The 21,210-nt window shown below is 52.3% G+C and overlaps 1 protein-coding gene across 11 annotated transcripts in view; it reads left to right on the top strand.

Moving 5' to 3' along the window:
• Window positions 1–21,210, top strand: part of MICAL2 (microtubule associated monooxygenase, calponin and LIM domain containing 2) — a 214,588-nt gene that overhangs the window by 95,212 nt on the left and 98,166 nt on the right. For all 11 annotated transcript variants that reach the window (XR_012375353.1, XM_073882906.1, XM_025894193.2 and 8 more), the window contains exons 9-17: window positions 2,645–2,902; window positions 3,963–4,078; window positions 4,924–5,050; window positions 5,689–5,779; window positions 6,510–6,657; window positions 7,799–7,998; window positions 8,376–8,482; window positions 17,173–17,241; window positions 20,279–20,428. Coding sequence is in view for 10 of the 11 variants with exons in the window: in XM_073882906.1 (XP_073739007.1) it covers window positions 2,645–2,902; window positions 3,963–4,078; window positions 4,924–5,050; window positions 5,689–5,779; window positions 6,510–6,657; window positions 7,799–7,998; window positions 8,376–8,482; window positions 17,173–17,241; window positions 20,279–20,428 (1,266 nt within the window). In the remaining variant the exon portion in view is untranslated. The remainder of the gene's footprint in view (window positions 1–2,644; window positions 2,903–3,962; window positions 4,079–4,923; window positions 5,051–5,688; window positions 5,780–6,509; window positions 6,658–7,798; window positions 7,999–8,375; window positions 8,483–17,172; window positions 17,242–20,278; window positions 20,429–21,210) is intronic.

Raw genomic sequence — 21,210 nt, 5'->3', positions numbered from 1 at the left:
ACTCCGGGGGCATCTTCTGAGCCAGTGCTGAGGGGCCTCTAGGTATAAGACAGGAATTCTCATCTAGAAATTATAGGCCCCAGGCCGGACATGAGAGAGCTGGACGGCCATTTGGTTCAGGAGCTCTGGCCTTGAGTCTCCCCGTGTCCAGCCAAGCTCTGTGGCATTTGCATAGCTGGGAGCTGGTCCATCTAACCCAAGCCACTCAAATTAACATTCTTGTCGTGCTCCCGGAGGAACGACATATCTTCTCTCATTTCCTCTCCCCACATGGGTCAGCATCTTCCTAGAGGCACACAGAGGCTGCTGAGCAAATATGTGTTGAGTGACTGATCTGCTTCCCCATCTATTCCTCCTGACCTCTGGGCTTCTTTCCGTGGCTCCTGAAGGGAGAGTGACGTTTCTCCTCAGGAAACCATGCCTGTGGGCTCCCCGCTCTGTCCATCTTGCTCTCTGTCACAAAAGGAGGGTGGCCCATTGCCCCAGGACCCTGCCACTGCTGGGCCACATACATACAGGCTAGGGCTCCTGGGTGCAGCAGGCTTGGTCTTGCCACTGTGGGAGGGAGCGCTATTGCCAGGTGGGCAAGGTGAGCACGCATCATAGCTGGTCTCCCGACGCTGAACCCACCCTCGCTGGAAGCCATTGGCTGACCTTCTCTTCCGGTCTCCAGCCTTCTTTTTAGCTCAGTACGTGGGGCGACTCTTCTTGCTGTCAGATTCCCCACCCGGGCTATTCCTGCTGCTTCTCTCTCTACTGTCCCCCTCTCTGCCTAGGACACAGCCTCTCTTCGGTACCTGTGCCTGTGGAAAGTGGGCCCCACCCTCATTCTCCTGCCTCTGTCTTAATTTAGAACTCCCTTCTCCAGGCCTGCCGTTCCCTCCTTTCTGTCCCTTGCCCTTGTTCTCACCCCATGCCCGTGGTCCTGCTTCTGTATCCGCCCACTTCCCTGGAACCTCGGGCCTGACAAGGTCCCTTGGCTCAACCCAGCAGCCCTGGACCAGGTTGGCTCTCAGCCCAACACAGCCTGGGGTCTGCTCCCTCTGCAGGTCCCCGCGCTCCTGTCCGGGCCACCAGCACCAGGGACCTTCACGGTGCAGTGCTCACACTCACTCGTCAGCCAGCCCACCTGTGGCATGCTTTGAAGAGGGGGTGTTTTCAAGACCTCTCCATTCACCCTTCCCCGTCTCCTCTCCACACCTTTAAAGGGAGGGAATTGGTCATGTGACTGTAGGAACAGGCGTGAGAAAGGACAAGTGAATGGCAGGAGCTCCAGCCTGAACGCCACCAGCTGACACAGGGTTCCCGGGCCAATGCTGGGAGCGATCTGGGTGATATAGTTTGGTGTGAACATGTTAGAATTTCTGGAACACGATATTTGAAATCATGGTTATTAGGAAAATTGACACAGTGGGTCACTCTGTAGATGTGGCTGTGCCTTCTAAGACCTTTGTAAATGCTCCTGGTGGTGCCTGGGTGGGTCCAGGAATGTACTTCACCAGACGCTGTGTTTTGTGCCGTCATGAATTATAGGGGACAGAAATTCCCTTTCACTGAGCACTTCCCACATGCCAGGCATGAGGTTGGGGATTTTATGTCTATGGTTTCCTTTGGTCCTCACTGTGTGAAGTGGATTTTGTTATTCCCATTTTACAAATGAGAAAATGGAAACTCAAAAAAGTTCAGTAATTTGCCCAAGTTTGCTCAGTGAACAGCAAAGCTGGAATCCAACCTCATGCCAAGGCCTGCATTGGTCTTACACACTGGTTCCCACCCACGCCTCCGCCCCCCCCCCCCTTGGGATCTGCGCTTTCTGTGTCACGTTTTGGGAAAGATAGCCTTCTAGCTTCTTAGCCATATGATGAGCAGATTAGACTCTGGGAGGCGTCCCTGAGGTCGCTGCCAGGGTCCCTCAGAGAGGGATGGCCTGCTCCTCTAAGCCAGGGCCCTCCTCCTTCCGGCGGGGAGTGTACAGTTAACACCGTAAGAGCACAGCAGAGCCCCGAGCAGCCCTGGCCTCTCAAGAAAAGGGAGAGCAGATTCTGGAGAGAAGGTTTGCAAGCCCTGCCAAGCACCCATGTCTTTTCTGGTCTTGTTTGACCACTAAACACAGCATGTCGGGACCATGTTAGCTTAGGTTAGTCCACTAAGAAATCACTGTTCCTTACTTGCTCTCTTGTCTTTTAATTTTACTGAAAGTTATCACAAGAACCAGCCATGGGAAATACACTCCTGCATTTACCGCTAGACCATTATTGAGTAAGCTGGTCATTACAACACTATGTCCTCTGTCAAAATTCCTACGTGAGACCGTTCTTTTAGAATTTAGTGCCAGGAAAAAAATTTCCTCCCCTAGGAATTTCTACGCTTCCTTCTTTCTGATAAGGAAAGCCCTGCCATAGATCACATTTCCCCTTTGCCTTGGATGCCAGGAAGCTCAAAGCCCAGTGTGAGGCCTAATCACAGCTCTGTTAACCCTGACAGATGACTGATTTGGTTCCTCCTGATTCCTTTGGCCCTGATTTTCTGTTTTGCTTAGCTTTGCTATGCAAGCCCATTCCAAGTCCTTTTGCAAAGACATGGGTATGAAGGCTTGCCCGTTACAGGGGCGGATTCCCGCACCGGGCTCCCGTTCTCTCCCCAGGACTACATCGACACGGAGATGCTGCTGTGTGCAGAGAACGTAAACCAGGACAACCTGCTCTCCTACGCCCGTGAGGCCGCAGATTTTGCCACCAATTACCAGCTGCCATCATTAGACTTTGCTCTGAACCACTACGGGCAGCCTGACGTGGCCATGTTTGACTTCACCTCCATGTACGCCTCAGAGAATGCGGCCTTGGTGCGCGAGCGCCAGTCACACCAGCTCCTCGTGGCCCTGGTGGGCGACAGCTTGCTCGAGGTAGCGCCTGCATTTGGGAACGCCCCCGATTCCCGGTAGAAGATAGATCCCTGCATTTCTGGTGTGGCCAACGGCATCTGCTGTCGTGCAGCCAAGGGGAAGGACAGGCTGCCTGCCAGCAGGCCGGAGTCAGCCAAGCCCATCCTGGCTCCGGCTTGCACCTGGCCTGCCCTTTCACCAGACCCAGAGTTGCTCATTCTGCCTTCCTTTCCCCGCTCTGGGCTCTTCGGGCTGAACTCTTTGTCGAAGTATGAAACTAGTTGGCCCTGCCCTGCCCTTTAGGGTGGGCGGCCTTCTTCAGAACATGTACCCCTTCAGCTGGGCCACAACTTCTCCCTCATGTGGGGAGCTTTCCGGGGCCTTGCAACATGGAGATCGGAGAGGGGGCAAAAGGGCATGTGGGCCCCAAAGTCTGGTTTCCATCTGTGGCCTCCCTGCTCAAAATGCTTCCCAGAGCGTCGGCAACTGCAGGCATCCTTAGATTGAACGAATGTTTTCAGCAGGGTTACATTTTTAACTTTAAAGTAAGCAGTAACCAAAAAATGTTTGTTTATCCCAAGAGTCAAATTCCAAACCATGCTTTGGGTGCCCATGGGACAGTTCAGTTAGAACTCAGCTTGGCGAACCAGCCCTCGCTCACCATGGTGTGTGGGCTGTGATCTGCCCCCGCTGCCGCCCGCCCCTACTCAGCATCCTCTCTTGCTCCTCTGCTCCGTTCCTCCACCAGGCCTTTGCCCACCCTAGTCTTGAAGGGATCAAGATTAGAAGCCTACCGGTTCTTTAAAATCAGCATAAATGCAACTCTTTTGTGAAGCATTCCCTGATTTCCATCTCCCTCCCCGGGGTGTGGGGGTGTGTGTGGGGGGGACAGACGGACTTGCCTATGCCTTGTTTGAGCCCCAGAGCAGTTTTGCTGTTCCTGTGACACCACACCCACACTCCCGCCAGTGCGTCCATGGGCTCAGCAAGCAGAGTGCTGGATAGAATGGGGTAGCAGGCTGGGGGAGCGGGGAGGGTGGGCATGAGAACCAACTGGAATTTTGCATGTTTTCTTCTCTAGCCATTTTGGCCCATGGGCACAGGTTGTGCCCGAGGCTTCCTGGCAGCCTTTGACACAGCCTGGATGGTGAAAAGCTGGGACCAGGGCACCCCTCCCCTGGAGCTGCTTGCTGAAAGGTAAGTACTGACAGTGGGGCTTCCAGCTGGGGGCAGGACTGGTTGTGTAGCTCAGGCAGGAAAGGGAACAGGGCTGGCCTGGATGAACCTGGAGCCTCTGTCCTCTTGCATTTCCTTCCCACATGTGGCCTGATTTGATCATTAGGATCCCCGGGGAAACTCTCTGTGTCATGCTCTACTTCCTCCCGTGACTTCTCTGGGGGCCAGGACCTTAGGACCTGAATGCAGAAGAGAAATCTTGGTCTGGAGTGACCCCGAAGTTGGGGTTCCCAGCACGGCCCAGGCACTGTGAGCGGAAGAGGTTGAGGGGAAGCCTTGGCTGTGGGGCTGTCTTCCCCTGCGGGGGGGGCTGGGTGTCTGACCTCTCAGGCCTCTCCCGCTGTTGTTGAGACCCAGGGCTCCCCCCCAGACCCTGCTGCTGGCCCCGTGGCTGTAACAGCTGGCAGACTGGGAGACGGCAAGACTGATGGTGGGGGGCAGGCCTCTACGGGTCTTGGGTGTGGAGGCCTGTGGTCACGGGGGACAGGAGGCCACGGGAGGCAGCGTGGCTGAATGGTGGTTATAGCAAAACCACAGGTCCCTCGGCTACCAGCTCTGGTGTCCCTGCCCTCTGTTCAGGGGAAGGAGGCCGGCATCACTGCTGCTGGACACCCCTTCCCCCCGCCCTCTCCAGCCCTTCAACTGTCCCCCACTTTGTGAGTCTCCGGAACCACGGGGGCCAGGCGCCGCAGGGAAGAGGTACACAGACACATCTAAGAGGCCCTTAAGAGCAGGGAAGGGGTGAGGGGGTGAGGGGATGAGGCTGCCAGAGCAGTCCCTGACGCCTGGGATCTGCCCCATCCTAGAGAAAGTCTTTACCGGCTGTTACCTCAGACCACCCCAGAGAACATCAACAAGAACTTTGAGCAGTACACGCTGGACCCAGGGACACGGTACCCAAATCTCAACTCCAATTGTGTCAGGCCCCATCAGGTAAGTCCCTCCCGGGGCCCCATCTGGGCCACCCTGCCCTGAGCCGGTGGGTGGGAGGTCACCCAAAACCTGGCCCCATGCCCAAGGCTGTGGCCGCCGATGCCTCTTGGCTCTGATGTGGGACCAGTTCTTCTCTCTAGGAGAGCCACGAGAGACCAGAGAGTCAGCGTCTCTCTAGCCCGCAGGAAAGAACTAGAACAGATGCCATGTCTGTCCTCATCTGCACACACGCTGACGTGTTTACTGTCACCGTGCATCGGTGTCGCTAAGCATGCCTCTGTCACGGAGTCTACTCAGCCAGCCATCAAGTCCTTTCAGTTCCCAGTTCCCGCATTTCCTCCTGTTGACTCAGGAACCCACAGCCGCCAACTTCTTCTGGCTGTGCTGTTTGCAAACCCCGTCCTGCTGTTTGTAAAATCAGCCAATTGCGTGTTTTCACACTTGAGTCCCCCCGTGTTTGGGTGGACAGCTGAGATCTGTTGCTCCGCGCCTCAGGTTCCCTGGGGCCCCTTGCCCAAAGGCCTGCCCTCCAGCGAGAGAGGAAAAGCGTGGTGGACGTGGAGTAGAAGCCGGGCCGGCCCCGAGACCGGCTTCAGGGAAACCCCAGTGGGCAGCTGCATGGTCTCTTTGGCTTGTAGGTGAAGCATTTGTATGTCACCAAGGAGTTGCACCAGTGCCCTCTTGAGAGGCTGGGCTCGGTGAGGAGATCGATGAGCCTCTCCAGGAGGGGTAAGCCGCTGCCCCGGGTCCTCGGCCAGGCTGCTGGGGTGCAGGGTGGGGGATCGCTTTGCAGGGTGGCCATGGGGGCCCAGGCCCTGCAGCCCACTCGGCTCTGCTGCTATGACTTGTGTGACCTTGGCCAGGTACCTCTCCTCTGTCCTTCTGTTTCCTCATCTGTAAAACCAGGACAAGGACAGCCCCAGCAGCAGATCGGTTGTAAAGGAGAGAATATGTGTCGAGCACTTAGGACAGTAAAGTGAATGGTGGAACTGCGCCTTGCTTTTCCCTCCCTGTTATTTCCAGTATGGGGATCTTGTCTCCCCAGCTAGATAACAGGCCCCACATGCTGCACACTTTTCCTAGTGGAGGGAAGGGATGGTTAAATGAGTAACTCCCCAGAATCAGTCCGGCCTTGCTTGGGTCACCGTCCAGCCGAGAGACCTCTCCGGTCTCTGTTGCCCGCCCAGACCCCACCTCCTCACTGCCGCTGGGGAGCCTTACCAGACTCCCCTCCCAACCCCTCCCATCCCCTCCCACCCCCTCCCACTGCATGCCCCACTGCTGCCGCCCCTGTTGTACACAGCCTGCCCCACCTTGCTAGATTCTTCCATGGCACAGCCCTTTTCTGTTTTCCTGGAATGCTTTCTGTCTGATGAATCCCTCAACGCTCCTCAAGATGTGGCTCAGATGCACCTGCTCCATGACTCTGTCCACCACTGTCTGTTTCCCCCTGCTGCAGAGTTAGACATCCGGCCCAGCAAGCTCTTAACCTGGTGCCAGCAGCAAACCGAGGGCTACCAGCACGTCAACGTCACCAACCTGACCACATCTTGGCGCAGTGGCCTGGCCCTGTGCGCCATCATCCACCGCTTCCGGCCTGAGCTGATGTGAGTTGGGGGGGTGCAGGCTGCACCTGCTGAGCCCTCCGTGGCCCAGGGGGACCCTGGAGACAAAGGAAACCAGGGATGTTCTGCTGGATGTGGAATCCTGGCTCAAAGTACACTTGATCTTAGCCAAAAGGCCGAGAAGCGATATATCTCTGGTTTGAGTTTTTCTTAAGTTTTTTTCTTTGCTGTTTGCACTGATTACTCTGTCAGCGGCTTGATTGACCTGTGTTCCTAATACGTGAGGCGCAGACGCAGTTCAGTCTCCGTGCTTGTACTCATCCCTGCATCCCGTCCATCCCCATGCTGGGGAAATCGAGCGTTCACACCTGTGCACTCTCCCCACAAGAGAGAAATTACGGGCAAGACCTCATTCTGGGGACCAGTTCGAGGATTTTACAGCCAGAAGAATTCGATCTGAGATGCAGACCAGTTAGCTGTGTGGCACTGGGCAGGTCCCTTAGCTTCTCTGAGTTTGTTTCTTTGTCTGTAAATTGGGAATAATGGCAGCGTCGATAGGAAGATTGGACACACTTTGTGGTGTTGAAGGCCCAGTACATGTGTTAATGTTGGATTCAGATCGGCTGCAGAGTAACCACACACCCACGGGCACATTCATCCAGAAGGCCGAAAGAAAACCTCCCAGGGGGTTATCGGTCGGTACCTTTAGGAAGTGAGGCTGCCTCAAGAAGGGGATGGGGTGCTCACCTGTTACTTTATATGTTATTTATCCCTTGATTCCTTTTTTTTTTTTACAAGATATCCATATACTTTTATAATTAAAAGCACAAGCATGTAAAGGAACTATTTAAAAATAAAGTAGCTGAAAAGTTTTCCAAAGACAAATTATTTTCCCATTGTTTCAGCCCAGGCAGCAATGACATTGTCATGGCCTAAATCTGATTTGGTCCCTACCCCAAGTGAGGAGGAGCCTCCCTGGGCAGTAGTGGGTGGGGGGCAGGGGGGTGGGGTGGGCAGCAGGGGGCTGGGGTGATTGGGGGCAGGAGCCAGCGGCTCCCTCACCCCTCCCCAGCTGGCAAGACCCAGCAGAATGTTGCCCACAGTGCTCCTTCCGGGTAAATTGGTTCAGCTTTTCACGCCTCTGTCTCCTGTCCCTGAATTTTGCGTTGTTCTGGTTCTCCAGCAACTTTGACTCTCTGAATGAAGATGACGCTGTGGAGAACAACCAACTGGCATTTGACGTGGCCGAGCGCGAGTTTGGCATCGCCCCAGTGACCACAGGCAAGGAGATGGTGTCAGCCCAGGAGCCCGACCACCTCAGCATGGTCATGTACCTCTCCAAGTTCTACGAGCTCTTCCGAGGCACCCCGCTGAGGCCTGTGGGTAAGGCCCTGCTTTGGGACAGGCTTTGCTGTGCCCTTGGGCCATCTCTGCCCTGTGCCCATTTCTGGTTACTCTCCACACTGGTGTCTTCTCTTCTGAGGCTGGCCCCCTGCCTTCCCTCTCACTTTGAGGCCAAACCGGGGTGGACCTGTGTGTGTGAGTGGATGTGTGTGGCAGGTGCCACGTGAGGCCGAAGGTCTGCCCCCGTGACTGGGAGGTCACTGGTTAGAGCTGCATCAGCCCCCTGCCCAGCCCATTTACATCTTTAGTTGAGGGGGAAGGAATTATTTGGAGGGACCTTGTAACCATGACACCCCCTGAGCCCCAGGGTAGTGGTGGCAGGGTCTGATCTCTGTCATATTTTTATTTCCTAACAGATTCTTGGGGCAAAAACTATGGAGAAAATGCGGACCTCAGCTTGGCCAAATCCTCCATTTCTCATAACTATCTCAACCTCACATTTCCAAGAAAGAGGACTCCACGGGTAAGTTTGGCCACGGATGGGGCAAGGGGAAGGGAGAATGTCATGCCTTCGGTCTGTTAACGCTGATAAATGACCCAGATCGAGTGCCCACGGGAGACATGAGTAAAGCGCTGTTTAGTGACCCAGTGCTGCTGGAAGTCTCCCGGCGCCGTGTGGCTGGCTTCGGTGACATGAACTGGTTACAGGAGGGGCATGGCACAGAACTGAGAGGTCATGCCGCTGAGTATTTTTTTAAGTAAATCAGATTAGCCCTGCCTCCTAAGAGGAGGGTGGAGATGATTTCTCACTTGTTAAGCAGTTTAGATCGGTTATGCCATGGCTGTTAGTGGCAGAGTGTATGGTGCCGCTACATTTATACATTCTGTTCCATTAATTTCCTTCCCTTCCCTTCCCTTCCCTTCCCTTCCCTTCCCTTCCCTTCCCTTCCCTTTCCTTCCCCCTTCCCCCTTCCCCCTACCCTCCCTCACTCCCTTCCTTCCACAGGTGTTGCCAACTTTAGGGCTGAATTTTTTTGTTTGTTTTTCTAATTTTTTTTTAAGAGAGAGAGATAGCAGGGGAGGAGGGGCAGAGGGAGGGAGAGAGAAAAGCCTGAGTAGGCTCCACACTGACTGTGGAAGCCGATACGGGGCTTGATCTCACCACCCTGAGATCATGACCTGAGCCAAAATCAAGAATCGGACGCTTAACTGACTGAGCCACCCAATCGCCCATTTTTTGTTTGTTTCTGATGAGAGGAGCAAATACACAGAGGTGAATAAGGTATGCCTTTGAGGAGCTCAGAGCTGAAAGAGGTTCCCAAACTTTCCTGACTTAACAGCACCTTTAGTGTCTCAGTGATTTTTATCACAGTGTCCCCCTAGATCAAAAGAAATATCTAAAAGTTCTGTTTACTAAGTAGTTGAGTCCAAATAACTTGGTAGGGGTATTTTCCAAGGTGTATAACAGACTTCACCATGTTTCCCTGGAGAATTTAAAGTATTGTACGGCTCCTCTGCAAGCTCACTGTCGGGGGGCCATGGGGTGCCTTGGTACACAGTTTGGGAACTGTGAAGCTAATGAGGCGTTGTAACTTCATTTGAATGGTGGCATGTCTATGGTAGGTATGATGCAAGTTATCCTACGTACTGTGCTCATTTTACAGATCAAAAAAATGGAGGCACAGATACGTGAGGTGGCAAGTCCTCATACAAAGCTTGCCTCTCTCCACAGGGCGGCAGGCCTCTGTGTGTGTCTTAGACTCTCTAGGTGGCTGACAGTCTCCTATGTGTGGTCAGTCACACCTGGCCCTGCCAGCCCCTCTGCCCAGGGTGGGGCTGGGGCCACGTAGCCTCCTGTCTTTCCCTTGGCTGTGTGAGCAGTAGTCACTTCTTCCACTGAGGTCTGCACTCCCTGGAGCGTTGTAGCCTTTGGGCTAACTCCAGGAGCGGGCATGCACTGCTCTACCACGCCCTGTCTATAGGAGGGACCGGGCCAGCAAGGCCAGGGCCAGGGAAGGAGGAGGTGCAGGTCTGCGGGGGTTTTCAGCAGAGCGGCGAAGGGGCTGAGCTGCACCCAGCCGCTCTGTCCCCCTCTGCTTCCTAGGCTGCTCCGTTCAGAGGCTCCATGGGAGGGCTGCGTGGCCTACCACATGTCCCACTGAGTGGAAGTCATCTTCTGGAGACCAGTCACAGGCTCGTTCCACCCCAGCCCAGCTATTGTCCCTCTAAACATCCCCGCTTCGGGCTTCCCCATCTAAGCAAGCCAGGGCAGGCTTTCTGAAAACTGTCTGAGCCAAACATTTAAGGTCTTTCTCCATCCACCTGCTTTCTCCCACCACTTAGCCCACAGCTGGGAACTGGAGAGGAATGCTTAAACCTTGCACTTGCCACACCTCTGTTTACAGAATGACGGAATGATAACAGGCTGGCCAGCCCCAGGTCCCGTGATGGGAATGGTTGGCAAGGCCAGCCAGGCCCTCCAAGGGCTGATAGGTCCTCACTCCACTTCCCACTGGCTCTGCTAGAAAATTCAGGGGGCATGGGCAGGCTCTGTCTGGCCCGGCCCTGGCCGCGTTTGAACCATGTCCAGTTGCCCCCCAGGGTGTGCCTAGGGGCTGCCCATCCTGAGAGGGGTCCAGTCCCCCCCCACCCCAGCTCCATTTATGTCTAGGATTTGCCCTGCTGTTTGGATAGGTAGAAAGATTAGGTCACTGAAGTAAGTGCTTGGCATGGGCATTATTTGTGATTGAATGCTCCCTCTGGGCGGGTTGGCAAGTTAGTAAAGGCCGCTGGGTCACATTCTGCCTTATCTCCGAAATACCCCAGTCCACCACTCAAAGTCTGCAGCGACCGGACCACACACAGAGTACCTCCTCCCCAGCAACCATGGGTCTTCTTGTGTCTGCATACTCTTTGGTTTGGGGAACCTATTTGCAATGCTCTTTGGTCTTGACATTTCTCACAAGCAAAGAGACCTGAGTCCACTCCAGTTTTCCCCAGAATGGGAGTGGAGGATGTGTGCACAGGACACTCTGAAAACTGCACACACATCGAGGCTCCACCATGGTTTTATCCAGAAGATGGCAGCACAGGTAGGCACACAGCCCTCAGCACCCTCGCTCATGTGCCCCGATGGATTAGAGACGCAGGCTCAGCCATGCCCACGTGAGTACGCCGTAGCACACGGTGTCTGGACACATAGATGTGTCTGTGTTCAACCTCACCCCCTTTCCCCAGCCCTCTTTGACCCTCCCTACGCCCTCACTAACTCTCAGAGGAGCATCTTGATGTGGGAATTGAGAAGCCCATGTTTGTTCACAACATGGCATCTTAATGTGGAGAGGGTCCACTTTTCTCTACTGAGCCAGCCTTAAAAATCTCTCTTTCCTGGTTTTCATGGTTGGTGTTAAATTGTTGTCTCATCCCTAACCCCAGATAGCATCCAAATCCCAGCAAAACTGATCAGCTTCAGGCAAAATAGAAGACTTTTCCTCTACCAAGGACCTTGTTTACTTTTAGAGAAGGCAACTTTCCCATCGATCTGCAGGTCTGCTCCTGAAGATCTGCCTCTGATCCTAAAAGCATTCGCACAAAAGCCTGTGGCATGGGAAAATTACTGGGGACTCCAGACCTCCTGTTACGATGGACCTCAGGCGATATCCGAACATACCTACATGGTCTCTGTCCTCCCACGTGTCCCCTCCTAGACCTATGACATGTGGGTCATGCCTGGATTTATGGCCACTGCAGTCATCACAGACAGGACACTATGGACACACTCAGGGCACCTGATGTTTGTTTTCTCTAGTCTGAGCCCACTCCTTCAAGACAACACAATACAGAGGTGTCGCTTGTCCGTGAGAAGCCAATCCCAGGGGTCCGGGTGGTGGCCCCAGGGTGTGTATCCTCTCAGCTGGCTGATGGTGATGCAGGCTCCCCTCCAGCACTCTTCCCGGGACAGTGGAGTTCACAGAACCTGGCTGGTGTGGGTGTCCGGTCTCAGCAGTCAGGGTGCCCGCCCAGCTCTCCTCACCCCCCCCGCCCACGAACACTTTCCAAAGAGCCAGGCGCATGAGGTGAGGAAGCGTTTCTTCCATCCAGACTGGCCCGGTGCATATCCGATGCTGGGTTCTCCTCTCGGTGCTGGGGGTAGAGCAGAGAACAAGACAAGCAAGGACCCTGCCCAAGGATGCTGCCCTTCTGGGGGAATGTCTGAATTCCTCTCCTCGTCCCCAGCTGCTCTCATAGAACCCCCACCCAGCAGCCAGAGCTCCCCACTAGGTCTCTAGTGCTTCTCAGTTTGCAGACGTGAAGGAAGTCCCCGAGAGTTGAGAGCACAGGGCCTCTGAGCTGCCCCTCTGGCCCCCGTGGTTGGCAGGCTGGTCTCTCTTCTGCCATCTGTGCCGCACATCCGGCCATTCTGAGCTGACTTACACAATGGGAGTACATTAGAAGCCAGGCAGATGAATATGTATGTAGGTCTGCTGAGGATTTGGCACATGCTTGAACCGCTCCGAAGGTGGTTCCTTTGCTTGTCTGCAAAGTGGTTGCAGTCACATCAACACTGCATTGTGTCATGTCGCTGTGAAGAGCGCGTGAACAGATGGGTGCTGCAGGTCTGAGCACCTGCCCGGCCAAGTGGGAAGGGCTCCCCAGATGAGCGCGCCTATCCCTTAGGAGTACCAATTCAACGCAGATGCCTGTTTCCTGAGAAAATGAGTCAAGCTAGCGGGATTGGGCACTTGGTTCTCCACTGCAACCATGATCAGTGCGGCACCTTACGGCGTACAAAGCAGTTTCATATATATCTCATCTGCTCCTTGTGTTCGCTTTGGAGGAAGGCTGGGCATGTGTTCTCAGCCCAGTTTTAGAGAAGGGGAATGTTGGCTGTGGGGAGATTAAATCGTGATGTCCTGCCTGTAGGTGGAAAGTCAAAGTCAGAACTAGAAATCAGGTTTTCTAATTCTGTTAACTAGCATTAACCTAAGTAACAGTGTGTAACATGTATATAGCGCCTTATAAGAAGTGTTTTATGTACATGACTTTGTTAATCCTTACAACAATTTGTGAGCTGGATAGGATATCTAGGTGAGGAAATAATAGATAAGGAAACTGCAGTCAGGGAAGTTAGGTGATTTTCCTAAGGTCACACAGCTGGGAAGTAAGTCATGTCAGAATTCGAACTCATGACTCCCTACTAGTCTGTTACTGAAGAAGAGAAGAGTTCTCTTGCCAGTGTCATTGGCCTAAATATCACCGCTGCCTCCCTACTCAACCAGGCCGTTGCCTGCAGTGGCCGGTCTCTCTTTCTATGCCCCAGATCCAAATTTCTCCAGGGTTAGGCTAAACTAACTAGTTAAATATAAAGGTTGTTTCCTTTGGGCTAAAATCATAGGAAGTTGGGCTTTATGGGGACATGGTTATCTTGTGCTGATCAAATAAATACTCAGATTAGCAAATACTTTTTTTTTTTTTTTAATGGCGATACCAATTAGTTTAATAAATGCCCTCTGGGGGGGGAAATGCCATCTGGTGTATGGACTCTTTCAGATCATTGGGAAAACATGATAAGAAAATGTTCTTAGGGGGAAAGGCAGGAAAAAATTAAGAGCAAAAGAAAGTGAGCTGTTTGTGTATTCTCATGCTCTCTCTCTCTCTCTCTCTCCTGCTGGTCACCATAAGTATTTTCTTCCTCCTTGTACTCCATTCTTTGTAGAGCAAAATAGAGTCCAAGGAGATGGGGGTACTAAGGCAACATTGGCTTGCAGATAGAGATATACAGATAAGAAAAAATTAGGTAAATCCCTAGGTTTGAGTTTTCTCCACCTTTCTGTTTTAACCTAACTCTTTAGTTGAGAATAAGCGCTTCCATGAGAAATGTGTAAGGAAGAGTAGAGACCATTTGGGTATGTGTGTTGCCAACCTTTTCATATAGACTGCATTTTATTTTTTCTATGGGTCAGGTTGAATCAGAGGAGTGGAGGTTGCCCCACCTACTTCTTTTTTTCCCGCTGAAGGATCTGGGGTCTTCTCAGGTGCTGGACACACTCCCTCTCAGGAGCGTTTCTTGTGAGCCTGTGGCTAACCTACTGGGTTTGGATCTACTTGGCTCTGAAGTTGGAACAGTCAAGTCCCAAGCTGTTGAATGCAAGAGAGAGAGTAAGAGGTGTAGCTCTTTGAGAGAAAAGCCAATTCTTCATTTACGGTGGAAACAACCACCACAACAAAACAACAGAAACCCCTAAGATTATGCATGCAGTGTTCTTGTTGGGTAGGACATCCTGTACTTTCTCAGGCCCCTGTCTCGACCAGCAAGCCATTCACAGGCGATGGAGCTGGGGACCCAGATGGCCTGCGCCTCTAAGACCCAACATTGTTGCAAATAAGGTCATCTATTTCTCTTGGTGTTTGCCCAAGCGTTTGGGTTGAAATCATTTCCATTCACAGAATAATGATTTATTAGAAGCTGAGAAAAATGTTAAAGGGAGGGCAGGGCCCTTTGATCTGTTGTTTTGTGCTGCCTGAACAAGGGAAGGGTCAAATTTTTGAACAAATATCGATGCCTAAACTATGGTGGATCTTGTCTTTAAAAATATCAAAGGTGCTGGTAAGTGTGGGAAGGGTCAGGGGTGATGGGAAAACAGAAACAGGGGAAGCAGGTGCTTTCCACTGGGAGCAAGTGGGCACATAGTCATGGGTGCTGGGGGCTCTGAGTTCTTACTGCAGAACAGGTGAGAGGTAAAAGAATCCCTGCGGCGCAGCAGGGGTAGGAGGGGTGGGGCAGATTGGGCTGTACTCCTGGGTTCAGGGGGAGAGATGGTCAGTAGCCCTTCCCTCTGCCTGCTCAGTGGAACAAAGGCTGGGATGTAAGCTGGCCTGCCCTGGAGGGCCTGAGTGTGTAGGAGGCTTGGGGGTGGGGGTTCCATGGCCCTCAGGGGGCTGGCCATATGGAGAAGGCCCCAGCTGGAGGCCGGTGGTAGTAGGGTCCGGGTAGTCTTGCCATAAGCATCTTTGCTGCAAGCATTTTTGCTCTGTAACTAATCAGCCCTAAAGCAATTGTGCTGTAAACAAGAAAAGCACAAGAAACAAATGATGGGCATTCATTAAAAAGGACATATGAAACATGAAAAACAAATAACAAAATTAAAAAGACTATTGTGAAATACAAAAGATTTGAATCCTTCAGAATAAGTAGCGTAGATTCATGGCAACACTGTGCAAACAGCTGGTTTCATTTCGTACCTAAGATTGTACCTAAGCACTTGTCTTCACGGTCTTTGGTTCATATTATTATACATTTTTTGCTCACTGATTCATCTCCATGTTCGACATTACACATATTCTTTTTTCACTAAACTTTCTTCCTTCATTAAGAGAGGTATCCAGGGGCGCCTGCGTGGCTCAGTCGGTTCAGTGTCTGACTCTTGATTTCAGCTCAGATCATAATCTCAGGGTCTTGAGGTTAAGCCCCACTTTGGGCTCCATGCTGGGCGTGGAGCCTGCTTAAGATTCTCTCTTCCTCTCCTGCCCCCACTCTCTCTCTCTCTCTCTAAAAAAAAAAAAAAAAAAAAAAAAAGAGGGAGATATCCATTTCTAAATACAAGGATGCGTATTTGTGACTCAACTTTATGTTGCATTGTGAACACCTTCCACATATTGTTTCCACTTGGCATTTTGTCACGTGTCCATCAATAGACATCCCAAAGTTCTATGGGAAATGCGAGTTCAAAACTCTGCACCACTGTATAGACCATTATGAGGGCTAAGATTTATATAATATAAAAACGGGAGCACGGTGCCAGAGGAGAAATGAAACCAAGCTGTCAATCACCTGATGAAACCAAACTGTTAGCCCATTATCTTTGTATCTGTTATGGCAAAATTGCTTTATATCCAATGAGTTCCGTGGTAAAAACTCTTGTGGCAAAGGGGCTTGAAGCAAAGTTGTCTGCAGCAAAGATGCTCATGACAGAAATACTGGACATGGGTAGGTAGACTGGTCTAACCCCAGGGTCAGGATAGACTCACCTGGCAGGGCACAGGGGTGGCGCTGAGTCCAGCCGCCTGTCCCTAGCCTAGCCCACAGCCTCACTCCATCTGTGCAGCCCTGCCCATCCTCCCACAGGAGACAAGACTGACAATGCGTGTGCCCTTTGGTCCCTTGCAGGGTCGCTGCAGTGAGCTTGTGTAGAGTGGGGTTCTCCAGACTTCAGTGTTCAGATTCAGGCAGCAGAAAGTGAGCTGGAAGGGCTTATTGGTAGGGCATCCATGCAATTTATTGTCTAACCGGGATGCTTTTGAGAATGGAAGGGAGCACTATAAATAATTCTGCTGGGGAAACAAATCAAAACGGTCCTGGGGCACCTGGGTGGCTCAGTCGTTAAGTGTCTGCCTTCGGCTCAGGTCATGATCCCAAGGTCCTGGGATCGAGCCCCGCATCGGGCTCCCTGCTCGGCGGGAGGCCTGCTTCTCCCTCTCCCACTCCCCCTGCTTGTGTTCCCTCTCTCGCTGTCTCTCTCTCTCTCTCTGTCAAATAAGTAAAGTCTTAAAAAAAAAAAACAAAACAAAACAAAAAAATGGTCCTGGGAACACATTGCTGTATGATCACCATAGTTTCCAGACCATACCTGATGCTCCCTTGAAGTTGATAAAATATCATTTACTGGCATTTGCAATGGTGACCGAATGGCAGGTGTAATTTGCCTTCAAATTCCTGGACAGCTGCTCTGAGCCCCAAGAATCCCCGCCTGTGAGGTGAGCAGTGGCATCTCCTTGCAGGAGGGGGTCTCCTTATGGCAGCATGCCAAGGGGCATCAGCAGGCCGGGCTGTGACTGCTTGGAGCCCAGGGTCAATCACATCGACCACAGAGACAGTCCCTGCCCCGCCCATGTCACGGGGATTCTTTGTGCTTTGGGATGTTTCAGAATGCTCTTTGGGGATGTGATTCCCACCCCTCTGACAGAACACCTCTCCTCCCCCTCCCACTCCCCACCCCGGTTAGGAAGCCTCCCTCTTCTGAACAGAACTCTGTGATCACATTTGTCACAGTGCAGGGTGATGTGTGTCCATCTGTCTCCTGGGATGGCACCTGTTGGCGGGCAGGGTGGCATCCCCGAAGGCTGGCGCAGGGTCTGCCCCATGGCCTCAGGGCAGTTGGTGGAACTGCAGACCTTGCTGGCCCTGAGCTCACCACGCTTTCTTGGCTGCTGCAGGTGGACACCCAGACTGAAGACAGCGACATGAACAAACGGAGGCGGAAAGGCTTCAACAACCTGGATGAGGTTCGTGTGCACGGTGTCTGTTTAAACAAAGGCTGGTGGGGTGCCTGGGTGGCTCAGTCGTTAAGCGTCTGCCTTCAGCTCAGGTCATGATCCCAGGGTCCTGGGATCGAGCCCCGCATCGGGCTCCCTGCTCCGCGGGAAGCCTGCTTCTCCCTCTCCCACTCCCCCTGTTTGTGTTCCCTCTCTCGCTGTGTTTCTCTCTGTCAAATAAATAAAAATCTTAAAAAAAAAAAATTAAACAAAGGCTGGTTGCCTGATAGCCAGTGACCACAGCACTGGCCCTTCCTCCTTTCCTCTCTTGTGAGCCGCTCGGTTCCAAGCTTGGCTTGATGGAGAAACCATCGGGCTCTGGTCCTCTCTCTGCTGCTTCCTAGCCATGTCACCTGGAGAAACGGAGCCTCCCAGACTGTGGCTCACGTCTGTGAAAGGCATGTGTAGGCAACTTTTTGCAGGATTTTTAAAGATTAAATAGGAGAACGTATATAATGTGCCGAGCATGCTCTCAGGCACCTGTGCTAATCCACACAGCATCACTATTAGCGGAGAGTAGTGACCGGGCACCGGCAGCCCCTCCTGTCCCCTAGCCATAGTTTCTACCTTTCGTTTTCTGCACTTGTCTTTTAGGCAAATGGCCTGGTGCCCACAAGTGCCACCTTCTGGTGAAAGCAGAAAATTACAGGCTACTTGGTCAAAATGAAGCACCAATCTCTCTCCAGACACGGGGTCTCAAAACAGTGAACTTTATAACAAATAGAGCCACAAGGCCCGACCTGGGTGGGTCGGGAAGCTGCCTGTTGTTTACCCCATTTTCTGGAAGGGGCAAAGGGATGCTCTGATAACGGAACCCTGGAGTTCAGTTCACGTCTTAAAATGTGCAGAAATAACGTTTTATCCGATGAGTTCAAATCACCTTTGTCCAAAGCTTTTCTAGAACTTCTTTGATCCCTTCAAGAGCAGTCACTTCTCCATCTCTTGGTGCTAGTGTGAGCAAGAAGCCAGTGAATAGGGAGATAGTTGAAAGGAGCAAGCGGAGGCTGAGGAACAGGGTGGGGGGAGACCTCCCACTTTCCCAGTTATGGGGTGTTGGCTCTCATTTTAAGTGCCTGTGATTTGCCCATGCCTCCTCCCTAGAGGTTTCCCTGTGATGCATGATGTCTCAGGTGGAAACCTGCTCCTGCCTTTCATCCATGGCTTCTTTGAGGGAGTGTTTGTGCTCTCTGTTGCTGACAACACAGGAGTCAGAGTGTGGGAATTGAAATCGGTTGCACCTGCCCCTTCTGAGATGTTTCTAGGCTGACCTGAGCCAACTGTTTTACTAAAGTCAGGTTTCACTAAGCAATAATTCTTTCCAAATTCTTGCTACTCAAAGTGTGGGCTGGGAACCAACAGCATCAGCATCACCTAGCAGCTGGATAGAGATGCAGGGTCAGGCCCCCAGATTATGGACCAATCTGAATCTGCCTCTGAAAGAGCCCCTCAGTGATTAGTATCTGAGAAGTGCTGGTCTGCATGACCCACTATCCTGGCTGACTTTGGCCTTGAGCAAACAGTGACCACTCCAGTAAACCTACCCTCTTCCACTCAAGCTTATATCGATATGCAGAGTTACATTCTGCACTTCGAAGTGGGGAGTGACACTTTGGTCTGTGTTTGTCCAACACTCGAGAGTGGCTACGCATACACGGTTTCCCCTGGGGCTGCCCCTCTTAGGGAATCTTTAAAAAAAAAAAAATCAGTTGGCCATAGCTTGCCTCTTCCCATGACTTTTCTAAGTGAACATATCTTCGTTGTCTTGAGAACATCTGTTCCTGTGAGGGAGATGCAGTGCCTCCTTGGGAAAGCACACTGCCCACCTGATACAATGGTGGCATTTGCTGCTGAGGCCTATGGGAGCAGGTCCTTTGGTAAGGAGAGCAGACATTGAATCAGTGAATGCTGGTAGCTGTCCAAGTTTTATTTTTTAGCAGATGAGCTAAAGAAGGCTCACGTGGAACTCCATTTTATAAAACAGCACAGTCAAGTGACCACAACCAGCCCCTCACCAGTCAACAGTCACGTTGATGGACCCAAGCACTTCTGAACTTTGAGGCATCTTCTTCAAAACCCACAACCCTAGTCTGACCATGAGAAAACATCAGACCGACCCAGCCTGAGGGACTCTGTACAAAATAGCTGACCAGTGTCCTTCAAAATTGTCAAGGTCATGAAAGGCAAAGAAAGATGGAGAAAGTGTTACAGAGGAGGGAGATGGAGGAGACATGGCTAAATGCCACGTGGGACCTGGACTCGTGTCCTGGAACCCAAAGGACATCAGTGGGAAGCTGGGGTAGTCCGAATCAAGTCTCTAGCTTAGTAGAATCATGCCGGTGTTCACTGCTTAGTTTTGGTAACAGTACCACAGTTATTCTAGATGCTAACATTGGGTGCATCTGGGTGAGGCGTATGCAGGAACTCTCTGTGTAACTTTTCTGTAAGTCTAAAATTCTTTCCAGATGAAAAGTTGTTTGTTTTTTTTTTTAAAAGATAGTGACCACAGAGCAGGGCTGGTTGAAGCTGGGAGTGGGGCGCAGAGGAGAGAGGAGAAAGAAGCCCAAAGCCTGTGCCTTGCCTGACTGACGCCCCCTCTTGCTTTCTTCATCCGCCCTACTCTTCACCTCTCGCAGCCACATGGTGTATTTGGAAAACTGTTTTGCTGATCACTTCATTGTTATATTTGACTTCTGCAACAACCAGGTGAAGTGGACTAGGCTTCCATTTTATAGATGGGGAAACTTCAGGGAAATGAAGTAAATTGCCAAGGTCACTGCGCTGGGAGGTGAAAGAGGCTGTTTTCAAACCCTGTCTGGCTCCCAAGTGGGTGTGCCCGTCCTTTGGGAAGATGTGAGCATCGTTTCAATGGGCATCACCTGCTGCTCCTGCCTCCCATCCTCAAACCCTGACGTCCTCCTTCAGAAAACTGGTCCGGTGTCCCAAGTCCCCGGGCCCCTTCCTGATATCTGGGTTCACAGTAACCAATGTGCTCGTTTGGCCTTTGCAGCCTTCAGCCTATCCCAGCCGCAGCCTGCGCTGCAGTCCAGAGGGCGGCAGCGGGAGAGAAGGGGGAGGCCAGAACAAGGTCAAGTCCATGGCAAGTCAGCTGCTGGCCAAGTTCGAGGAGAGCTCTCGGAACCCCTCGCTCCTGAGGCAGGTGAGTCCCATCAGATGCTCACTGGACCTGCCTTCCTGGTGACCAGCACCTGCTGAGAAGCCAGCAGAAACGTGCAGGCTAGTGGTGGATTTCAGGTATGCCAGCCAGGCCTGGCTCAGGGGAGACGGGGGCTCCTTCTAGATCAGGAGTCAGCAGACTTTTCCAGGAAGGACCAGGTAGCGCATTTAGGCCATAGCAAAGATTTGAGGCTTCGGGAGCCTCCTGTCTCTCTGCAACTGCTCATCTCTGCCGTTGAAGTGTGAAAGCGACCATAGGCAGGACCGTAGCTGCGTGCTAATAAAACTTAAATTACCGAAACAGGCAGCAGGCTGGCTTCGGCCTGATGACCATAGTTGGCTGATGCCTGTTCTGCCCTGGAGAAGAAATCCAGAATTTGGTTTTGCCTTGTAACCATGACTTGATTTGCAGCCATCTTTGAGATGGTACAGCGTAAGGGAGTTTTAGAGATGCTGGCTGCCTGGGAGTTAAGTCCAGAGTGAGAAAACCTGTGCACCCCAGGGAAAACTAAGTCACGGCTCTCAGCTCCATGGGAACCAACCCCCAAGTGTTCTCTGACGTCCCCTCCTCCGCATTCCCTTGGGTCAGGCCGGCAAGGCTGTGGTGTCCGAGCAGGGCGGCTGGGCGGCTAAAGGAGGCAGAGTGCCATGGGGCAGGCTTGACACCAAGCTGATTGCTCTCAGACTTGACTCCAGGGTCTGCGCTGTGGGGTTCATTTTGCTCCCCTGAATTCCTTTGGGATGCCACCGTCACATTACAAAAGC

This window comes from Callorhinus ursinus, unplaced genomic scaffold (assembly GCF_003265705.2).
Source record: "Callorhinus ursinus isolate GAN/ISIS: 27379988/994484 unplaced genomic scaffold, GSC_fseal_2.0 scaffold49, whole genome shotgun sequence".
Taxonomy (NCBI): Eukaryota; Metazoa; Chordata; class Mammalia; order Carnivora; family Otariidae; genus Callorhinus; species Callorhinus ursinus.
Note: the sequence above shows the minus strand (reverse complement) of the source record. Positions and strands in the feature narration are given on the sequence as shown.